Source organism: Aedes albopictus, chromosome 1, assembly GCF_035046485.1.
Source record: "Aedes albopictus strain Foshan chromosome 1, AalbF5, whole genome shotgun sequence".
NCBI classification, from domain to species: domain Eukaryota; kingdom Metazoa; phylum Arthropoda; class Insecta; order Diptera; family Culicidae; genus Aedes; species Aedes albopictus.
In genome coordinates this window covers 192528470-192552869 of record NC_085136.1, presented here as the reverse complement: position 1 = coordinate 192552869, position 24400 = coordinate 192528470, and the positions used below count along the sequence as shown (strand labels likewise).

The 24400-nt window shown below is 42.2% G+C and overlaps 2 protein-coding genes across 2 annotated transcripts in view; both read right to left on the bottom strand.

Moving 5' to 3' along the window:
- LOC115266637 (peroxisomal carnitine O-octanoyltransferase) overlaps window positions 1-19630 on the bottom strand; it is a 54168-nt gene extending 34538 nt beyond the window's left edge. The window contains exon 1 of the mRNA XM_029873145.2: window positions 18963-19630. Coding sequence (XP_029729005.2) covers window positions 18963-19214 — 252 coding nt within the window. The 5' untranslated portion in view covers window positions 19215-19630. The remainder of the gene's footprint in view (window positions 1-18962) is intronic.
- Window positions 709-18956, bottom strand: LOC134285407 (uncharacterized). Its single transcript, XM_062846053.1, has 2 exons — window positions 13537-18956; window positions 709-13477 (listed from the first exon to the last, which is right to left on the bottom strand). Exon 2 carries the CDS (start codon window positions 10345-10347, stop codon window positions 3517-3519), a length of 6831 nt encoding a protein of 2276 aa, XP_062702037.1. The 5' UTR covers window positions 10348-13477; window positions 13537-18956; the 3' UTR covers window positions 709-3516.
- Window positions 19631-24400: the final 4770 nt, after the last annotated feature.

The following is a 24400-nucleotide window of genomic DNA, read 5'->3' as shown; positions in this document are numbered from 1 at the left end:
TTGTACGGTCATCTCATGCTCATTCTCATGCTCATTCTTTCTTATCATTACACCTGAAAATAGACTCTGCTCTATTGATGTCAGTTAGGGTAGTGGAGGTATTTTGGACCGGGCAGGTATTTTGGCCCACCTAGGGAGTTTTATGATATTTATCACACAATCTCTACTAAATCTTGGTAAATTTTTATTGGAACACGAAAAGTATTCAACTATGTGATGACCTTTATTTTGAATGTTAGTTAAATATGCTGTTCAGTAGTATGGTACACGCTTGTATGGAAAAAATAAATCCTCGCTCCAGTCGACCTTTTAGATCCCATTTAGGTCCCATATGAACTGTACAAAATTTCAGCGCAATCGGTGAAACTATAATTTAGCGCAAGCGGTTCAAAGTTTTCATAGGATTTACTATGGGAAAAGTTACACTTTCAGATAAAAAATCCCAGAGGTCGTCCCTTGTCTCCTTAATTCAAATCGATCAATATTTCTTGTAGAAGAATCAATTATGAAACTTTCCTTCGAAGACCGCAAAACAATTGGATGCTTGTGGAAAAAGTTATTGATTTATTACTGATTAGTGATCCTACGAACGGCTTTTTGTTTTGTTTTATCAGCAGCACTGCTGCTGCCGTTGTTGCATGGGGTGGCGGGAGGCATCACCAGCCCCAGAAACAGCAGCAGCCAAGGCAACAGCTACAGTGCTGCTAATAAAACAAAACAAAAAGCCGTTCGTTGGATCACTAATAGGTAATAAATCAATAACTTTTTCCACACGCATCCAATTGTTTTGCGGTCTTCGAAGGAAAGTTTCATAATTGATTCTTCTACAAGAAATGTTGATCGATTTGAATTAAGGAGACAAGGGACGACCTCTGGGATTTTTCATCTGAAAGTGTAACTTTTCCCATAGTAAATCCTATGAAAACTTTGAACCGCATGCGCTAAATTATAGTTTCACCGACTGCGCTGAAATTTTGCACAGTTCATATGGGACCTAAATGGGATCTAAAAAGTCGACTGGAGCGAGGATTTGATATTTGTCCCATACTACTGTTCAGTATCAAAAATAGAGAAAATGTTTTCACTTCCAATGAAACGCACGAAAAAGCACCAGAAACAAAGAAGGTGACAAATTTGTAGTCGGCTTCGAAGAGGTATTAAATTTTACAAATAAATATTTATTTCATGTAAATGCAGTTAGGGCCTTGTAAGAACTCAAAATAAACTGTTCTTAACCTCGGTGGAGCGATAATATTTACTAAAATGGTAGTTTGAGGTATGGCCAAAATATGTTCAACATAATCAGATGTGGACATATTTTGGACCACCTGTCAGATCCATCTCTCCAGTTCCTACTAAAGGGAGAAAATATTCATCCCAATGTCATGTTAGAGTACATATAAATAAATAAATAAATACAATAAATAATACAATAAGTTGGGACCTCCCGTGATCTGGGTTGTTATACGTTTATTTTACAATGAGATTGTTGAGGGTTCGATTTGTTCTAACAACTTTTGGCCAAGTTAAAAAATTCGATTCGATTTGTGTCATAACAACTTTTGACAAGTTTCAGGCGTTCAGTCATCCAGTTTAGAAAAGTTGTCCTTCTCGGCAATCATTTTATGACTGAGACAATGTGTTTTCTAATGTATGTTTGACAATTTACGTGTCATTCAAATTACTTTATTTTTGATGGCCTTTCAACTCATTACAATGTGTGGAACGCCTTTATATTTAGCGAAATCACCAGACTTTCACACTCCTATGAAGCGTTACGTAATTTATGCATGGTGACTGACGTCATGCATACACGTTTTGCGTAACATTTTTTTATGAAACATCATACTACAATGAGTAAAATCTGGCAATTGCAACAAAATGTCATCTTTTTTACCCGTTACGTAATTTTTAAACGTTCCCTGCTTAAAAAAATGAATGAAAAATATGTAAACTTCACGTAGTTTTAACTATGTTTAAATTTTTGCTGAGGTGGCTTTCATTTCATCAATCAATTGAAGTATTATTTGGTGGGCCAAAATATGTGCACTTGGTGGTCCAAAATAAAATCAGGTGGTCCAAAATAGAAGCCCGAGATCCTTCAGGAGTTTTGATATTTCTTGTATTTACTACAACAATTTTGAGTTCTGTTTGGCCTTTTTCGACAGAAAACATGTTGCTCTACGTAATGCCTACTGAAATTATCCATATTTTGAAGTGGGAACTTTCTTTTTTCGCTGAATAGTTCATCCACTTCCTAAAGGGGTCCAAAATACCTCCCTTACCCTAACTACTTACTTACTTTCAGTCCTGGGCACCCACGGTGGTGCAGGGGGCCGAATTGAAAGATTTCCATCCTGGGCGATTGCCAGCCATCGCCTTGACCTGTCAAATTTCTTTGGTCTGGCCAAAGTCTACGCTCCATACAAATTTCTAAAATTTTGTATGAAAAAAAGTCTTCGAGCGGGGAGGGGGGGAGTTCTGAGATGGCCGAAAAAAAGTCAACGTAGTTTATGGACAGCGCCTATGGCGGTCGTCGCTGCCAAGATCGCGTTTAAAACCGACACAAGGCCAGAACAAATCTCATTTTCTTGTTTTGTCACTTTGCTTGTTGACTCGTCAAGGGGGGGGGGATGATAAATAATAAATATATTTGATGAAAAATAGCCTAAACAATTATGCAAAATCGTCAAACTCATCGGATTTGCTAAGAAATTTTCTCGACGACTCTTTTAAGTTTTTAAATTTCTCAAATAACTTAGTTGTGTCCCCCCTCAAAACGTCGAATTCCGACAAAAAAATCCGAAGAGGGGGGTGGGCGACATAAGAGAAAATCGAAATTTGTGTCAGCCTAAGAACAAACAAAAAAGACCTGCTTTGAGGGTCTCTGTTACTGCCAATGGGATTCCGTGAGGTGATGGTGAACGATTTTCAACCGAATGCAAAATTCTGTTAATTTTACTGAAACATTGTCAATATTACCATGCCTGCTGTACCGTTGACTGAAAACATTCTTGATGTAACAATTTTGACGTTGTATTTTTGGCCACGTTTGACCACGCGTAACATTCAAGTCGACATGGTCGAAATGACAATGCCAAAATAGTAGCACCAAGAATGTTTTCAGTCAACGGTACTGCGCGCATGGTAATATTGACAATGTTTCTGTTGCGATAGACTTAGCAGGAGTTCTTTCAGCGGTAATCAGTCCCGAGGTATTCGGTGAGATCAGCTTAAAGCTAAAGGGAAAGTTTTATTTTAGGATAAGTTTGCATAGTACATTTCTTTTTCACTCACATTTCAGTCTCCGTACTACCGTTTGTCTAATTCACAACAATATTTTAAACGTTCTAATTTTCAACCTGTAGATTATGCACAATATAGTAATAAGTTTTAAACTAGTTTTAAGAATATAAACAATTCACCTTAGCATTAAATACAAATCCAAAAACGATTCAAATACAATCCAAATAATTTGTCTTGGTTCACAATCCAATTATCACCGTCTGTTTAGAATTATGTTTTGCTCGTCATCCCATTTGACGCTTCATCGCTGCCGTCAGATCGAACGACCACAGGCAGTGGCTCACGTTGCCATTCAACAGGGGCATTCAAAACTATGGGCTGTGTCGGCGAACATCCTCCCCCCCGTGTCGCCCTAACTTCCGGTTCGGCGTCACCAGATCCGGCAACGTCCAACACAGCCAACTTAGATGTCGGCCTCTTCAGTACTCCTCCTGATGTCCTCACTTCCGCTTGACGCGGTACTCCATCCTTTCCCGGAATTGCCCGTACTACTCTTCCACGCAGCCATCGATTCCGGAAATTTTCGTCTGCTACAAGCACGAGATCCCCTACTTTGATCGGCTGCACGTCTTGGAACCACTTCGTCCTTCTGATGATAGTTGGCAGGTATTCCTTGACCCACCGGCGCCAAAAGTTGTCCAGCGTGTGTTTCACCATGTTCCAGCTGTTCTTCAGTGCCATACCTGCATCTGTTGGCATCTTCTCCGGTTCTCGCACTCCACTCGAGCTCAGCAACAAGAAATGGTTAGGGGTCAGCGATTCATGGTCGGCCGTTTCTAGCGGGATGAACGTCAATGGTCTGGAGTTCACTATATTTTCAGCTTCTGCTAACACCGTTGTAAACGACTCGTCGTCGAGCTTCCTCACTACCGGAACAGATCCTAGGGCTGATTTAACGGCACGTACCATCCTCTCCCAGCAACCTCCCATGTGCGGAGCGGCAGGTGGATTGAATTTCCACTGGGTTTTGGCATTTGTGAAAGTGCTGCCCAATTTGGTATGAATTTGGCTGATTTCCTCCTGCAACTCTCGATTCGCTCCAACGAAATTCGTGCCATTGTCAGAGTATATCTCCAAGGGGGAGCCTCGTCGTGCTATGAAGCGTCTGATGGCTTTCTTGCACGAATCGGTGGACAAACTTGCGACTACCTCGAGGTGAATGGCTCTAACCGTGAGGCAGGTGAAAAGACAAACCCATCGTTTCGCCACGCTGCGTCCAACTTTCACTAAATACGGGCCAAATAAGTCTATTCCGACGTATGTGAACGGGCGTACAAAGGGCTGCATTCGCACCGCTGGTAGTGGTCCCATCTTCGGTGCCACAGGTGTTATCTTGTTCACACGACACCACATGCAACGCTTCCTTGCTAGACGAACTTCAACTCGCAGGCGTGGCACGTGAAATTTCTGCCGCACCTCATTGACCACAGTTTCATCATTCGCGTGAAAAAATTTTCTATGCAAGTAGTCCAGCAATAGCTCGGTAATTCGGTGCTTCCTTGGCAAAATAATAGGGAATTTCGCGTCATAGGCTAGCACATGTGCTTCTGCAGCTCGACTTCCGACCCGCAGCACACCAAATTTATCCGCGAATGGTGACTGCTTCGCAAGACGACTTGATGCTTCTAGTTGTTTCTGGTCTTCACTACTGCGTTCCAAATTCTGCTTCAGCGTCGCAACCTCATTCGGAAACTCCTCAGACTGTGCAACTGACCATAACGTTCTTTCCGCCTTCTGCATCTCCACACTTGTCAGCCCAACAGAGTACTTAGGCTTACTGCTTTTCCGATCCCGCAGCCTGTCCACGAAATGATGAACGTACGCCATCGACCGCAACAATCTTTCGTACCGTGAAAATCGGCTAGTATTGACAATCGGTTGCCTCAGTAGATGACTGCACACGTACGCCTCCCGTAGTTCCTTATCGCTTTCATCTATGCCTTCTTCCGGAACCATCGACCAATGGTCTGCGCTGCGGTAGAGAAAATCGGGTCCTTGGAACCAACGGCTGTTCACGTTGCAGGAAGGTCCCTTTCCCCACTTCGTCGCTTCATCTGCTACATTCGCTCTTGTCGAAATCCACCGCCATTCATCGATACTCGAAAGGTTTAATATTTCGTTGATCCTGAACGCGACAAACTGGCGGTACCGACGCGTGTCGGATTTGATCCACGAACAAACGGTCGTAGAATCGCTCCAAAAGTAGGTCTTCCCGATCTCCAACGAATGGTTCTCCTTTATCGTCTTTCGCAAGCGAGCTCCCAGCAACGCTGCCATCAATTCTAGCCTCGGTATCGACAGTTCGCGGAGTGGTGCGACTTTTGTTTTGGATGAAACAAGCGCCACTCTGACTTGCCCTTGGTCGACGATACGGAAATACGCAACCGCTGCGAAAGCTTGTGCGCTCGCATCCACAAACACGTGCAATTCAAGGGTTTTGAAGCTCTCTGGGTCGTAGCCTGGAAAATAACACCGAGGAATGCGCAGGCTATCTATTTTCTTCAGCACCGATATCCATTCCACCCAGCGGGTAGCGATTTCCTGCGGAATTTTGATGTCCCAATCCGTGTCTGTCCGCCACACCTCCTGGATGATTATTTTGCCTTGTATTACGAACGATGCAACTAGTCCCAAAGGGTCGTAGATGCTCATGACAAGCCGAAGCATTTCCCTTTTTGTCGGAATGATGGAATCGTCCAGTAAGTAGCGCACCTTATCGCAGAACTGCAGCGTAAAGGCGAAAACGTCCTCTTCTTGCATCCACGCCATTCCCAGCACTCGCTCGAAACAGGTCTCCTTGTTCGGCAACATTGATTTTGCCGGTTTCTGCTTCGCTTCTCCCAACTGCTCCAGCACGCTATTGTCGCTCGACATCCAGTTACGAATGTGGAATCCTGCTCTTCTATGCACCTCGATCACTTCCTTCGCTACCTCAAATGCCTCTTCTGCCGTATCGAAACTATCCACGTAGTCGTCCACGTAGTGCCGCTTCTTTACCGCTGCTGCTCCTCGTGGAAGCTCCGCTTCTTGTTCGGCCGCGTTCATGTTCTTGACGAACTGTGAGTGAGCTGGGGAGCAGGCCGCTCCAAAAATTGCCACGTCGGAGACCATGGTACTCATCGGAAGCTCCGGAGAGTCCCTGTACGGAAAAAGCAGTGCGCTGCGGTCTTGCTCGCGAATCAAAATTTGCAGGAACATTTCCTTGATGTCTGCTGACACGGCTACTTGGCGTTCTCGGTACGGAAACATCACTGACAGGAGTGGTGTCAGAAGATCCGGACCCGTGAGTAGCATGGAGTTCAACGATATGCCCTCGACCTTCGCTGCGGCATCCCAGATGATACGAACTTTTCCAGGTTTTTTCTCGTTGACGACGACTCCAATCGGCAAGTACCAGGTCCGTCGTAGATCGAATCCTTCCAGTTCCTCTACTGATGCTTCGTGTATATATCCTTTCGCTTTGAAGTCGGCTATTTGCCGACGGACGGCATCATACAGCTCCGGGTTCCTGGCTAAACGCTTCTCGAGAAGTCTAAATCGTCTTTCTGCCATCGGTCGGCTATTCGGAAACTCCACGTAATCGTGTTTCCAAAGCAGACCCGTCTCGTACTTTTCGCCGTTCGACCGTCGTGTGGTCGCCTCCAAAATTTCGCACGCACGTTGCTCCTCTGCTCCTTTCACCGCCGGCACGACGGCCACCCCCAAGCTCTCGATATCAAAAAATCGGCGAACGTACTCGTGAAGATCTTCGGTAGTCGGTTCGGCGAACATGCTAAGCTGCCTGTGCATCGTTCCCACTTGGGGCTTCCGCAGACTCCCACATACGGCCCATCCAATCCTGGTTTTTGTAGCAATCGGGTCGTTGATTTTGCCTTCTCGCAGCTTCAACGTAGCCAATAGGTGCGAATTGCTCTGTCCGATAAGAATTCCAGGTACAGCGCGCTTGAAACTCTTCACCGGGAGCTTGCCGAGGTGAGCGAATCGCGAAGACAGTTCTTCATAGTCTGTTGTCTGCTGCGGTAATCCGAGGTTCTTCACCGTGTACACTTCCGACAGCTTGTAGCGTTTTCTCCCTCCGGACTCGGATATCTCCAGCGTGACTCGTTCTGACCCATCGATTGTTTTGTTGATTCCGCCCGTCCACTCGATGTGCAGCGTCTCTAGCTCGCCGCTAACTCCAAGCGCATCAGCGATAGATCGCTCTACGAGCGTCACGGATGATCCGTCGTCGAGGAATGCGTAGGTATCGACTTGTCCTTTACGCCCGAACAGAGTGACCGGAAGGATGCGAAAGAGCGTGGTAGAAGACAGCTGACTATGTACTGTAACCACGGCGCTAGTAGTTTTGGCCGCCGCTGGTGGCTCGAAATGAAGCAAACGGTGGTGCCGCTTCGGGCAATCATTGATTCCGCAGACCTCTCCTTTGCACGGCCACCGCGCGTGTGATGTAAGACACCGTGAGCAGAGCTTGTTCACTTTCACTGCCTTCCATCTGCCGTCCAAATCCAAGCCTTTGAACGAACTGCAGCTCTCTATTTCGTGGCCGTCAGTGTTGCAGACTGGGCAAGTTTTTCTGCTGTTCGTATCCCCACTTCTTCCACTGTTCGCGACGGTTTTACCAGCCTGCTCTCGACGATTCTCCTTCGGCGCGGCCGTGGATAAGTGTGCGTTCACGAACGATCTTTCCTTCGGGTGAGTCCGCTCTTCTTTTACCGCTCTCTGCGGAAGGTTAGACAGCTGTGTCACACCACTTGCAGCGGAAGATACCTTCCCCAAGTAGTCGCTGAATACGCTCAAATCTACAACCGGAACTTGTTCTTGGTAGAGCGCCCAGCTAAACTTGACCGTCGCTGGTAGTTTGTCGACCAATTCCTGGAGAAGAATGGGGTTTGCTAAATGTTTCTCTAGCCCTACTGCCTTCAGATGCCCGCAAAGGTTTTGAACCACCAGAGCAAAGCTAACCAGTGTCTCAAACCGATCGGGCTTCGGAGGGGGTGTCGCCCGAACCTTCGCGATCATGTTATTGACGATTTGCTCTGGTCGCCCGTACAACTGCTGCAAAGTGGACAAGATTTGCGGCACAGTTGACGGGTGGAGCAGAAAACTGCTGACGGATTCCTTGGCGTTTCCTCGTAGACTACGCTGCAGGCGCAACAGGTTTTCGGAGTTCGTGTATCCGCAAGTCTCCGTCGAGTGCTGATAGCTGCTTATGAACAGTGGCCAGTCTATCGGATCCCCAGAAAAAATTGGAAGTTCTTTCGTGACCACCTGTCTTGCCGCGAGTTGCTGGGGCGACGGCCCGAGCAGAGCGCCCACGTAAGCCGGAACTACAGCTTGAGAAAGCAGCTGGGGCTGGATATTTGGCACGGCAGCCAACGTGTTCACAGTAGAAAGACTTGGAGGGGGCGGAGGAAGAAGAAACGGAGGATTTACATCGCAGTGGTTGACGCTGGCTGTGTTAGGCGCGTTCACGGGTTCAAACCACGACGCCGGAGGTGGAGGTAACGGAGGAGAACAAGCACCGTCAGCAGAATGATCCTCGCTTCGATTGATGACCTGTTGAACCTCCTCGTGCAGGTCCCAGTACTGATTCTCCGCTTCATTCCGTACACGAATGGCATCGTGTTCACGCTGGCGACTCGCTGCAATTTGAGACTGCAACTGTTGCTCCATTTCACGAATACACTGTAGCTCGCTCTCCAGTTCTGCTACTTGAAGTCGAAGTGCTTCGCATTCACGCTCCCGCTGCTCGAGTTGATTGCGCAAATCTACTTCCGAAGTGCGCATCCGTTCTTTCTCCTCGACGAGTTGCTTTTCCAGAGTCCCAATCCTGGAGTTCAGATCTGCCCGTTCACGATCCTGCAGCTTTCGTAAATTCGCCTCCGATTCACGAACCAGTTTCAGCTCAGCGTCGTGCTGCAGTTGCAGGCTGGTTATTCGATTCACGAGATCGACTTCCCTCCTACGCCTGGTGTCGATATCCACTCGGTGCTTCTCCTGCAGGTCCTGAATGGCCCGACGTTCCGCTTCCGACTGTCGCTGCAACTGTAGTGCATTTTGTTTCCGTAGCTCCCCGGTTTCAACACTCCATCGCTTGTAATGAGTACCGAAACGGTTAATCTTCGGAATTGCGCCAGTGTTCGCGCCGACTGGCATCACTTCTTCAACCTTCAACAGATCCTCATATGGCTGAAGATTCACGAGTGGTAATTCGTCGCGTTCGTCTTCGTCTGCTTCGACTGCACCTTCGAGAGATTCCTCGGACTCGTCTCCGATAATGATGCTTCCCAGAGTTCGCGGGATCGATTTCACCTCAAATCCCACTCCTACTCTGTTGTCGCCGATAACGGGGGGAACTACTGCTGCCGTAGATTTCAAGGGCGTTGACGAAGGATGTACCACCTGCGGACGACCAGAACTTGCACCACCCTGATGATCAGCAATCGCAGACGTCGGTTTTGGTGTCTGTACAACGACCACCACACCGGAACTCTCGGTTACCTTGGCCTGCTTCACCCATTCTTCAGTGCGTTTCTCGCTCCTCTGGCTGCTCCGCATACTACGTACACTTCTGTCTTCGTCGCCGTCCTGCTGGTTCAGCAATTCATGCTTCTGCGCGATGTACTGCCTTTCTCGTTCCAGCTTTTCCTGCAGCTCTCGCTCGTATAGCGCCCGTTCCTTCTCGGCCTTCTCGCGACTCAGATCTTCCAAAAGCTTCTTCTCTTCCTCTAGCCGCTGCAATTCGCGTTCCACTCTTGCCCTACGTGCACTCGACGAACTTGACAAACCACTAATCGCACTAATTACACTTGGGGTTGGTTCGAGTGCATTTGAAGCCCCCCCCAGAAGTGCATTTCGCACATACGAAAGTGGTTGAACGCACAGTGGTCGTGTCAACATTCGCGCAGGAAAAATGGTACCAGAAATTACAATTCTGACAATGTACCATATACCGCTCAGCGTTGTTGGGTAATTCACAACCGCCGCATTCGCGCAACTCACCTTCGTCACCATTTCCAATGGTAGGGATAGACGAATCATTCGACGACGAAATCGACACCTTATCGCTATCGGTCGGTGCTACGTTCGCATTCTCCTGCTGTATAGCCCTCGTCCGTGACCGGGTCTGTCGAACGTTGTCCTGAAGATTCATATCGATCCGGATGAAATCTTTAAGAAATTGTTGCGATAGACTTAGCAGTAGTTCTTTCCGCGGTAATCAGTCCCGAGGTATTCGGTGAGATCAGCTTAAAGCTAAAGGGAAAGTTTTATTTTAGGATAAGTTTGCATAGTACATTTCTTTTTCACTCACATTTCAGTCTCCGTACTACCGTTTGTCTAATTCACAACAATATTTTAAACGTTCTAATTTTCAACCTGTAGATTATGCACAATATAGTAATAAGTTTTAAACTAGTTTTAGGAATATAAACAATTCACCTTAGCATTAAATACAAATCCAAAAACGATTCAAATACAATCCAAATAATTTGTCTTGGTTCACAATCCAATTATCACCGTCTGTTTAGAATTATGTTTTGCTCGTCATCCCATTTGACGCTTCATCGCTGCCGTCAGATCGAACGACCACAGGCAGTGGCTCACGTTGCCATTCAACAGGGGCATTCAAAACTATGGGCTGTGTCGGCGAACAGTTTCAGTACAATTAACAGAATTTTGCATTCGGTTGAAAATCGTTGGTACAGTTCTTAATTTTACCATGGATTTGGTAGAAACTACAACAAAATTTATTTCAGTGTACAGGATCGTGATGTTCAAAACAAGAGGAGTAATAGCTCCTACAGATCAGCATCCAGTTTACGCGTCATGATCCTTGCCCTTGGCCCTTCTTTCGTATGTGCCATTATAGAAGTGAATACCTCAGAGGAAGTGGAGGAATTCGTCTACATCGGATCCTAGTACCGTAGTGTACTAGAGCTAGTTCGTCTCGCAATTGCTGTCGTTGCATATCAATTACACACACGCAAAAAAAACCGTTCCGAAAATTGTCCACATTGAGTCACGAATTCCGGAACAAGCGAGAACTTCATTTACAAATATACACCATGAACTTAAATCACGATATCAAGAACTTAGTTCCACGTTATGTCCGTAACACCTGCGTAACGCAATGCTAGAAGCAATCCAAGAACCAAATTCCTGATAACGTGAGCTGTGTTCCAGAAGTCGTGATTTCACATCACGGTTCCGAGAACATAGTTCATGGTCTGCAACCGAATGACAAGCACAGCAGAACAAAAATCACGGGAACTGGAACAGCGTTCTCGGAGTCGTGATTTTAATCACGGCTCCGAGAACATAGTTCATGGTCTGCTTTACTGCACGAGGCGCTACCAGAAGACAAATCATGTGCTCGGGAAAGCACTTCGTGGTTTGCGACAGATCGAGCGAAGTGATTTTTATTTTTGGAAAATGTGAAAAAAACGATGAGTTATTTTTTATGTGCTTTTTTCAATCCCATATTTTGCAGCGTCCCTTAGTTACAGCTAAACTTCTGAACAAAAACAAAATATTTAGTTTTCTTTTATTTATTTTAGTGCTTTTTACGTTTTAACATTAAACAGTGTTGTTTAAAAAAAAATACATTTTACATTCAAACAAAATGTCTTGAGGTTTAAAATCATGAGACAAGGAAACATACCGTTTTGACATAAACCTTCGTTCTAATCAGAAATGCTTTTAATCAAATCTCTTGTCACCTTCGGCATTTCCAGAACTGAGGCGTAAATGCCGAACAAATACGACTGGATAAACATCCAAACGGGTTTGCAATCTTGGGCATATTCCAAGTTCAGAACGAATGACACTTGCAGACACAAACATATGGCGTGTAATATGTTATCCGCTTTGTATTCCGCACCACCAAAAACAACAAAAAATCCGGGCGATTCCTTCGGAGAACCAACCATTACAATTTGTGGTTGTAAAGAAACGCTTTCGTAATGCTGATCTAGATACTGAATCCTTTCGTTAATTTTACGCCGAACTTCTGAAGGGGTCTGGAACAAAATGTATTTACGTAATGGTTGCGATAAGAGTAAATTTTACATCAAAGTTTTCATATCTATCTAGAATTCATCAGCATTTACTGGCTACTTTTACTATTGTGAATTTACCGGCTACTTGTATTCCACGTAAGGCGAAACTGGATGCATTTCTTCATTTTTTGGTTAATGATTTTTTTTTTTAATTAAATAACGAAGCAATGTTTTCAAATTTGGTTTTCGTACACATGTAGAGTATAGATCAAAGTATCTTCAGTTTTTTTTGTATGTTATTGAGTGACCGGTGAGGAATCGCGCATTTACTAAAAATGTTAAAGCGTATGTTTAAGTTTCTCTTTTTATGAAACGGCTATTTTGTATTCCACCGGCCCTACTGAAGTGACCGATGGAATACAAGTAGCCGGTGAATCCACAATACTATTGTGAAGGAACCACAGCCATATCTTACCTGCACTTCTAGAATGAAGCTCATTTGAGCTTCCTTGACAGACGGCCGCCACTTGCCTTTAACTCGATAGTTCGTTTGCAGAATTAAAAGTAGAAAACTGCACAACAGAAGGTTTTTGTATTCTCCTTCAGTCGCACCCATATACTCATTGTAAATGCTTTCGTGTGCTTTTGTTTCACCAACCTTCTCAATGTGCTTCCGAAGCTTCTGATGAAGTGATGGGAAGCGCAAATAAAACTTCCTCTCTGCTTCCGGATGAAGACGTTCGAAATCTGAACAAATCTAAAATGTAATGTAATGAAAGTAAGTTAACAAGCATCTTTAGTGGACAATATTACCAAAACGCCCCCTTCGGATACATTTTAAAAATTGTTGATAGGTCCTTTTCCATTTGGAAGTCTTGTTTTCTTTTCTCGAAGCATAGGTCCCACTGCCTCCGCACCTCCTCGATCGGGCTACGTCCGTGAATCAGCCAATTTTGCGCTTGGGCCTGTGCTTCAACGTCTGGGACTTCATTCGTGGTACTTTGTATACTAGATGTTCCTGGCACGTTATGTAAGGCGTCCGGCTGAACTCCAACCTTAGGACCTCGTAGCCCGAGTGCTTTGAGCTCTACGCTTTTCCGTTTTATGAACTTCCCGCATGGCGGTTGGCGGTTACCCTCTCCATCAAAATAACTTGCTCGATAATATGTCTCCTAAATACAGCACATTTACGTCACATTTAACAACATTGCCTACAAATGCATCGCCTTACCTGCTTTTCTCCGGGAAATAGCTCAACGATCTTTCCGGTCATCAGTGAATGGAATTTGCTGTCCAGCGTTAGTTTTAGATTCAACCCTTCGAGTAAAATGAGACGTACGAGTTCGTTCCTCATCGAATTAGACAGCTCTCCGTGCTTCTCATAGTGGGTCAAAATAGAACGTCCTTCTGGGCGGTTTTGAAGAAAGTTTTTTTTTCGAGTGTTTTCCCAAAATATGTGGTTAAAACGTTTTATTACAATATCTGGTAAATAGTGTACAGTAACATGCTCAATTGGATTTAGAATTCAAGCATTTGTAATGGAAAACGTGCAAAGATTCAAATATGGTATTTTACCTAGTGTGGCCAGCAAAGAATATACATTTAGAATGTCAGCAAGGGAGCATCTTTGGCCAAATTTTCAACACCCCCTCCCCCGTCGTAGCATATTTTCTCATACCGTTTCATAGCAATTTCAGGGACTCCCCTATCCCCCTAAAATGCTACGTGATTTATGGACGGTCCCTAAGAAGTCCGGCTACACTGAAATCTTTGTCTAGATAGAATTCATTCTGACAAATGGTATTGATATAACATTGAGATTGCGTTTGGAAACATTAACAGAAAAGGGAAGCAGGGGGAGTTGAACGAAGTTAAGACGAGTTTTAAGTTGAATGTAGAAGATAGGCATAGGGATCTTATTGAACTGTCTAAGGGTATCCAAGTACTACCTTGAGTACTTGTATTGGATCTACAAACAGAGCTAGTGAGCATTTGAAGTTGATATTCACCAAGCTGCTTGCAATTACACTCGGCCAAGTAATTAGTGCAATGACTGTTTAGATTGGAGACCCAAACCCCTCGAGAGCTCACTGAATTGCCTTTAAACTTATCGTAAGTCTCCAGGAAGCTATCTTGATAGTCCATGGAGTCCTCCTGAAACTCCCTAAACTTTCCGGAAATCCTTGATACGCTTTGAAACGTCTTGTAATTCCTCTGAAACTCCAGTTCCTGAATGCACCTGAAGCACCCTAAAACGCATTTGAACGGCCCCTTCAACACTATAAACCTAAACTATTAACTTCATACCCCGATGTAATGATCAATTTGATAGTTTGGTGGTTGGCTGACAGCCCACTCGTGGCGCTCGAAAAAGTGCGCCTTTTTTCGAGCTTGACATTTGCACACTTCTGCTACCCGGCCAATGATTGACCAAACTTAATATTTTTATCATTGTGCAAATATGCTTCCATGAGGTTTTCAAAAAAAAAGGTTTGAAGCAGTGTTCGAAGTGTTACATCTGTTTGCATGTGCCCGCAAGGTATCACCTCAAAATCTCCTAGCCCGGTGATGAACCAGCCTTGGGCTGAATTTCCCCATCCCCATAATAAAGAGCTAATAATAATAAATCCCCTAGCCACTTACCCTGCAAACTTGAAATCCGTTCTAATACTTATTCCAGCGTTTCTCAAACTATGGGTCGCGACCCACTGGTGGGTCGCGGGCTGAATTTTAGTGGGTCGCGAAGGTTTAAGCGTTATTGTAATAAATATCTACCTTAACTTCCTTAGCTTGTGTCAGAGAAATTGACAAAAACTTTTAGTTTTCCCTTAATTTTTCCAAACTTCTGTATTGTGAGTCATAGTCCGAAGCATACAGAACATTGGAGCTATTCTTCTCTTCAAATTGCCTGTTCTGAAATTTGAGTTTAAGTTGGATTAGTGCTTGAATCGGGGTATCAAAAATCAAGCAGAAAATTACTGAATTTCGATAACAAACTATCGAACGGTTATGTCTACCGAAACATATGTATATTTTTAAGAACTTCGGTTAAATTTAACTTTGAATAAAATATTACTGAATATAAACTTTTTTTCAATCCGAACCCAAGTGACTCCTGTGAATGAGTAAAATAAGTGTGTATGAAGGATTTAAATTGAAGATTAAAATGTTTAGAAGGAATTATCTGATCATCCAACAGTACTATAATTCAAAAAATTCTCACCATAAATATGGCGTCGCATTTACTGCCCAAACTGTTCAATATATTCAAAAGTTATACACGAGAGAACACGCTAAAAATGCGATTTCAAGTGGCAACGAAATTTAATTTCAATTTGAAAGAAAATTTAAAGACTGGGAAATTTAAGGTTTTATTTTTGTTCCTAAACTTTGTGTCAAAATTCTTAAAAACTTGTGGAGTTCCGTATGCTACACGAACCCGGAATGGTTCAAATTTTATTAGAAACATACCTACTTATCTCAATTTCTTAAAACACAAGGTTTACAGAAGCAAATTCATTTGGCATTTTAACCTTATTTTGACTGTTTTCAGAAAACGAAAACAATATTGTAAATTAAAAAAGCTTGGAATGGCTTCGACACTTTTGGCACAAAAAAATTTATCCCACAACGAAAGTGATAAAATGTATTTAAAAAACTATCCCAATTTGTTTTTTTCTTGTGGAAAAATTTACTGGTGGGTCGCTAAATTTGACTAAAATCCAAAGTGGGTCGCAAGCTCGAAAAGTTTGAGAACCCCTGACTTATTCCATTTAGTGAAAAATATTTAGGTAAAGTTGCGTACTTCCGGCTTGTTACCCTAAATGGAAGTTTGGGTGTACAGTAGACGTTCGATAACTGCAACATGTTTACGTTTCACTAAGCGAACAAAATTCGATAACTGCAACGTTAGACAGGCGTCCATCAATTGACGTTAAATGAATGCAAAATTCATTCGACTGTTCATTTGGGCTAACTTGGCGCACCGTTTTGACGGATATCGGTGCGATAACTACAAATTTGTTGCACTTGCCGGACTTGCAGTTAAAAAGCATCACAGTTGAACCGTTTGCAGCGACCGAACGTCTATGTACCCTAGAAAGTACAATGATGTATATTTTCTCGTTGCATTTTTACAATTTTAAGCAATTTTGTGTTCGTTCAGTGGAAACCCGAGTATACTGCCGAGATTATACGGCGTGAAGAAAAATAAAAGAACAGAACAACTTCTTACCATCAAAAACCGAATTGGGTACTCATTTACTTTGCTGGTCACACTAGTATCATGGCACTTTTCCCTAGCTTTTTATAATAAAAACCTAGACAAACCTTTGGTGGTCCAGCGTCGTTCAACAGCGAAGAACTTCCTTGTTTTGACACATTTACGGAGTTACCTTTCTGCGGAAACAGGTTTAGTTTAGAAACAGTTCTCTGCCTAAACTTAAAAGTACTTATCAGCTCAGCCAGCAGCTTCCTGAAGCGGATCCGGTGACTGATCACCTGGCAAAACAAGTTAATATCCTCTTTCTCCATCTCTGTAAACGTTTGCACATCGGTGATGCCGTGGTCATTTTCAAGAACGTTGGTGTACGCTTCCAGATCATGCGATCGAAGAAACTCTCCCATCGCCTTTTGCCGTGGTGCAGCTTCCTCGACCAAAACGTAGCGAACCTCCGGTTCTTCCAATCCGCTCTTCTCTTCAATGGTTTTATTCGCAAGTTTAGGAGCTTGTTCAATGATGACCGGAGAAGAGAAAATATGTGTGGCCTGGCAACCTGCTGCTGCTCCGGAGATGGAGTGAACAATTTCCTCTGACGATGCAATTGGATCGACGGCGGCCGGCATCTCCCCAGGTTGCATCTCCAGCAAAGCAGCAATGATTTGTTGCTTCGTAAACATCTTTAAATCTGTAAATAAACATTTTTTTGATTGAATGATGCAAAATGTATCAATAAAATTTGGAATTAAATCGAAAAATTGAGAAAAATTTACTTACCAGTCCAGTCTGTTGACGTGCGATGCGATTTTTTTTATTTTTTCTTCGTTCATGCGTTACAGAAAGTGACAGCGACAGATTGCCGTAAACATAGTTCACGGTATCGGGAACAAAATCACGTGTATTGGATTTCAAAGTCACAGAATCTAGAACACTGTTCCCACATTCTAGTGCGTAAAGAATTTTATGGCGGAATGAAACAGACATGAACTTTGTTCTTTGAATCAAGATAAAAAATCACGAAAATGCGGTGCAACAAATCACAAAAATGAGAACAATGTCACAAAATCCAGCTTGACGACTGTTCCGGTTTTCATGATTATTTGTTCCCAAAAATCAGAACGGTTTTCTTAGCGTGCATTTCTAGCATCGCTGATCTGCCACAATGTCTATTATCATCCTCGAGCAGACAAGTAGTAGTTAATCACGCACGTACATAATATCCCTCGTTCACATAGTCCCCTGCCGTCAGCCATCTGCTAACGGGAGTGACTGACGTTGATCGGTCATAGCAATATCGCCAGGTACACCATGGCCTTGATGATTCCTATTGCTACTGGTCCTGGTCTGGTTCAGCTCCAACAGAGGCTTGCTTGACTGGCGATCGCATTCTCCAATTTCTTCGTCATCTTGTCTTTATGTTGGGTGCACTTCCATTCCCGGAAGCTAAGGGTTCTGCATTGGCATTTTCTTATTCATGTACAGTACAAAATAGCTTGACTTTCCTGGTCGGTCAGGCGATATTTTACCTTGAGCTGCTTGGCACGAATTAGGACTTCCACGATCAATACAGCTTTATGCATGGTTCAGTTAGCACTTATCATTATTGGGTTCAAATCTGTACAAAAAGATGTGCTTTTCATACCATGCTATTGGTCCAAAATCTGAAGTTCATGATTATAACGGTTGAGGTAAGCTGATCCAGCTAACACTGGATAGGCAGCAACGACATGCTCGATCGTTTTTCCCTATTTTTCTTACTAAATTCCTAATTCCGACAGTTGTATATTCCACGACTTAGCCGATCATCCTTCGTCGCAATCACCCGGTACTGGATTTCTACTTTGAAATCTTCAGTTTCCTAGAAGAGGTCAGTCCGCACCAGACATCTTTACGGTATTCCAGCATTCAAGTATGTAGAAAAATAAAGAACTAAAAGAAAAATGTGCTTCTCCATTTGGGAGATTTGCACCCGCACAGAAAAAAGCTACTCTTCTAAATAAACTTTTTAAAATTCCATTGAAGAATATAGGAGTCAGCACATGATTCAAAATTTTGGATGCACCAGCAACTTGTATGTCACCGGTCACTTCAGTAGCAGTTTATAAAAAGGACTAGAAAATGATCTTTAATATTATAAGTAAATGCGCGATACTACTACACCTACTCAATGACATTTATTTTTTGACAATTGACTTTAATAAGAAAACGGCTACTTAAGTGGCCAGTAGAGCAAAAGTTTAATTTTAATATTTAATTTTAATATGTACATAAAATATTGATGAAAAATTTGAAAAATAATATCAATGTAACCAGGTAACCATTAATGACGGTATACATAATTAAAATGAGTAGGTACACAAACTGCAGCTGATAGAAGAAAATCGCCTTAATGTATACCCCAGTAAAACCGAAGTTTATTACTGACGATGATCACTTACCCAGTTCTTTTCGCGTTTGGACTTCTCCTCAAGGCTACGATGCAATTTTGCGCCAATGCCATTTTTAAACTCCTCGATGATTTTGGCCGTGTTCTGCAGTTCCTCGGCAGTGCCAAAGGGTTTCAAGGATTCAAAGTACCTTTTGAGTGTATCCTCCAGTTTTGGCAACGGGAGAGCAGGCAGTGATTCGTCATGGCAGAAAGTTGATTCCTTGCTTCCTTCGGGCAAATGATAAATTGAGTCACGATTCATTTCTGCAGCAAAACCACTAAATGTCCAGTAACAATGTAGGCAACTAGTGAGTCTAAAACGACCAAAACTTCACAACCAATACGAAATGGCTCTCAGTCGCTGCTCGAAGTTATCGGTGGACTTTGGAATTTACTCAGCCATAAAAACAACGCGTCAACACACACAATACACTTTTTATCGATATGACCCACAATGACTCTTGATTTCCAATAATGGAGAAGTTTGACCTGGGTACAACTACAAAACCGGTAATTGAACCATTGGATTGTCGAACTTCTGCTGCCCTACTAAATCAAGTACGTTTGAATTCACACGAAAATGGTATTTAAATAAATGCTGTTCTGAATGTGAAGAAGTTCGAACTTCAATGCTACCTGATAGCTCTGAGCCTCCAGTGAAAGCTATTACGTATATTGAAAGCAAAACAAACGATGAAAAGCAGAAGGCATATGGAAGACAGCAACAACAGGGTGACCAGAAATTTAAATCTACAGTTTTATGCTGTTTAAACATACTTATGCTTCAACATTAAATTTCGGAATTCGAAACTTGGTACGCATAACGCACAAGAATCTCGATGCGTAGGAATTAATTTGTGCAAGAAATCTCTCAAGAAATATGTTTATAATTGAAAGCAGAACGGAGCTTAGAAGAAGCGTCAAATCAAATAGAGTGTGCCGTGCAAAGTTTCTTGACCATTGCGGCCAAACAAAATGTTGCACAGAACTGAACTAACTTGAGCGATTACGATTGAAGTCGATACTTAGCTTAAGTCTCTGTGTTAAAAATTCAATTCGTCCCGAGACTTAGAAGTAACAGCGGAAATAGTAGTGGAGGTAGATTATTTCCTAAAGAAAAGCCAGAATATTGTTACTCTGGGATGTACAAAAATTTTCAGTGTTACTTTGTAGTTTGAAATTATAAGATGGGAAATTAGAAAATACCAATATAGCTGCCACTATGGCTGACTAGAGCCCTTACTCACGCACTAATCTTGTAAATTTGTAAGCAAATGAGCCTGAAGTTTTCCAAAATTAGACAACATTCAACTTTTTCAGCTCAATGCGCTAGTTTGCACATGTAACCCGTAACGTGGGTAGATCACCTTGGAATGGTGCGTTACGGTGTAAGATCTACCATATCAAATTTTGATCTTGCTATTTTCCAGCCTGGTTTATTTAAATGCAGGAACATTTCAGGATCAAGATTTGGTGTACTTTTTTTTATACTATTTGTCAATTTATTGTTTTCTCTCTCTCTCTTCTTGGCGTAACGTCCTCATTGGGACAAAGCCAGCTTCTCAGCTTAGTGTTCTGAGCACTTCCACAGTTATTAACTGAAAGCTTCCTCTGCCAATGACCATTTTGCATGCGTATATCGTGTGACAGGCACGAAGATACTCTATGCCCAAGGAAATCAGGGAAATTTCCTTTACGAAAAGATCCTGAACCGACCGGGAATCGAACCCGTCACCCTCAGCATGGTCATGCTGAATACCCGTGCGTTCACCGCCTCGGCTATATGGGCCCTATTTATTGTTTTACTCTATTTATTTTCCACTGCTAATATACCGTTTGTTTCAGAGGGATGGAGGTAAATTTAACGTATATATAAATAACAATTTACAAAAATATAACAGTGGAGAACGTATCACAATTTAACCCTTTGGAGCCGGAGGGGTCATATATGACCCCAACATAGAAACGGTTGTATAAATTCACCCATTCAGCAAAACAGAATACTGTCTTCGGCAAAGCTGTTGCAAATTGAGTCCTCTATGAAGTAAAAATGGGAATATTTGTATTTGAGACTTCATTGACAACCTAGAACATCCTGAACACCATGAAATTTGGAAAAACGAATTAATTGACATACCAGTTGTTCTAAAAGCTGAACTTGGACGAGCGTTACGTTTATATGTATTCATTAACCCTTGGTCAAGAATATCAAGAGATGTTTTATATTCTGGGATGTTCTAGGTGTTCCAAATTGTCCTAGAGTGAAGTCCTTCAAATCTACAAGAATAATTTTATGTATTTTCCTCACAAATAATAGCATTGCATAACCTACTGTGATCCGTGCAGCTTTTGACATCTACAATGTCATTTAGAGACACTGTAGGGATATGCCAGGTCAGCCAAACTACCTTGGTGCTCAGAACTTCAGATCTACACTCGTAACAGTAGTCATATCTGTTATACTGAGTAACTCTGCATAATCAACCGCGGTTACAGGAGTAGTCTGAAGTCTACTAGCTTATTATAACCCTTTGGGACATTCAGGGTCGTCCAAACTGTTCTCTAATGAAGTCCTTCAAATCTACAAGAATAACTCTATGTGTTTTTGCCATAAATAATAGTATTGTATAATCTGGGGGGATCCGTGAAGTTCTTGAAATCTCATTCATGTTCAAATGTCATTTAGAGACACTATAGGGATATTCCAGGTCAGCCAAACTACCTTGGAGTTCAGGACTTCAGGTCTACACTTGTAACAGTAGCCATATTTATTATACTGAGTAACGCTGCATAATTAACAGCGGTTACTGGAGCAATCTGAAGTCTACTAGCTTATTTTAACTCTTTGGGATATTCACGGTCGTCCAAAATGTTCTATAGTGAAGTCCTTCAAATCTACAGTATCGGACAATAAAAATGCACCAAAGCCGTTTTTCCATACAAACTAGTCAACTTTTGATTGCCATATCTCAGTTATTTCTCAATCGATTGTTTTCGGCCTTTCTGTGACGAACTACAAAACATTTCAATTTTTGAAAACTATTGAAAAAATTCGTTGATAACTATTGATACAAAAGTTACAGATAGGTTGAATTTTGACAATAAAACTGCACCAAGACAAAATATGTTTTAGCCAAAAATGCTGAAGTTAAACCATGTTGGTCTCTTCAGCAAATTTACTCGTCACCACACAAGAAACATATTTGCCTAAGACACCATAATGATATGACGTGACCATGGTTTGCTATAGCGTTTTTTGTCTTGGTGCATTTTTATTGTCAAAATTCAACCTATCCGTAACTTTTGTATCAATAGTTGTCACCTAACTTTTTCAATAGTTTTCGAAAATTGAAATGATTTGTAGTTCGTCACAGACAAACTGAAAACAATCGGTTGAGAAATAACTGAGATATGGCAATCAAAAGTTGACTAGTTTGTATGGAAAAACGGCTTTGGTGCATATTTATTGTTCGATACTGTACAAGAATAATTCCATGTGTTTTCGTCATAATTAATAGCATTACATGATTTGCTGGGAACCCTGAAGCTCTTAAAATCTCAAATGTCATTTACACTATAGGGGTATTTCAGGTCAGCCAAACTACCTTGGAGTCAGGTCTATATTCGTAACAACAGCCAAATCTGCAATACTAAGTAATGTTGCATAATCAACCGTGGTTACTGGACCAATCTGAAGGCTACTTTTTATTATTAACCTTTAGGACTTTCAGGGTCGGGCAAACTGTTCTAAAATGGAGTCCTTCAAATCTATAAGAAAAACTTTGTGTTTTCGCCATAAATAACATCATAGCATAATCTGCTGAGATCCGTGGAGCTCTTGAAATCTTAAAAGTTATTTAGAGACACTATGGAAATATTCCAGGTCAGCTAAACTATTTTGGAGTTCAGAACTTAAGGTCTACACTCGTAACATCAGCTATATCTGACATACTTTATTGCAGATATTCTCCGTTGGTCAACAGACATGATTCTCCGCTCATGATTCTATCGAGTTTCTAAAAGATATAATCACGGTAAAGGCTGCCAATACGACTTAGACGTCTTGTACAGTCCTTCAGCCTTCTCCCATGCAACTCCAATTCCTATCTCCGCGTGGCACCAGCCGGGTTACGAGCAACTTTAAAATATGGTCTGGCCACACGTAGCACCTACTTTGAGCACAATCTCCCTTATCGTAACAATTGGTGATCACCACAGCACACGGACTTCTGCGATATTATCGACTTCAGGACCTATCGTGACGACTCTGACACTACCTGGTGATGATAAAAATGCGTAACAAACTCTCTGCGATTAACGACGTACGGTACCGACAGCCGTCTCAGTATAACCAGGAGCAACTGAAGCAACCGGATTATAATTTTTAAATTAATTCTTGTTAACGCTTAATAAATATTTGTGAAGAATTAGCCTAAGTTAAAACTCAAGAAATTTAAAAAAAGTTTAATAAATAAATTAAACATAATCATAATGGTTGGTAATGTTGTGTAACTCGAAACAGTTAAAATTAGGTTTTATTACGTGGACTTCATGTAATATATTGCAGGACAGTGTGTACGACTCTGATTATCCCGAACTACTAATATGTCATAGTCTTTGGTTGTATTCTGTGAGCTCCAGTAAGCATAATAGATTGTCATAACTCTTTATAGCCAAAACAAAAGCTTAAATTGCTGTAGATGCTAGATAATAAACACCAAAATAGTTTGGATGGCCCCAGCTGATCTCATGATGTCTATTGAGCTTTCAGAAGACTTACTGGACATGATAGATTACAAATCGGAGCTTTGTATAATGAAAGCAGTTACCGTTACACCCGTAGACTTTAGGATCTAAACTCCAGGAGCATAGGCGCCAACTTAGGGGGGGCAAGCATAGGTTTGCCCCCCCAATATTTGACGATTTTTTAATGTTCCCATACAAAATTTCCGAAAAAACAGGCTTTGCCCCCCCAATAATTTGACCAAGTTGGCGCGTCTGTTTAGGAGACTTACTGGACATGATAGATTACAAATGAAAACTTTTTTTTTATTTATTTGTATTAAGAAGATTTTTAACCCTAGGCTAGTTCATCTCGGGACCCACGCTTTACTTCCTTTCCGAAGGAACAACTCACATTTTTTTTTGTGAGTTTGTCGGGAGTGGGATTCGATTCCAGGTCCTCGGCGTGATAGTCAAGTGTTCTAACCATCACCCCAGGTCCGCTCCGAAAAAAATGAAAACTTTGTATAATGAAAAAAGTTACCGTTACACCTGTAGATCTAAACTCAAGAACAGTTTGGATGACCTAGGATTACTCCACTTACCTTATACTCTCAATTGAACTTTCTAAAGACTAACTGGACATGATAGATTACAAATGAAAACTTTATAAAATGACAGAAGTTACCGTTACACCCGTAGATTTTAGGGTCTAAACTGGAGAAC

Bases quoted from the DNA above. Each gene is read 5' to 3' on its own strand.
- LOC134285407 (XM_062846053.1), bottom strand. From the start codon at position 10,347: ATGATTCGTCTATCCCTACCATTGGAAATGGTGACGAAGGTGAGTTGC.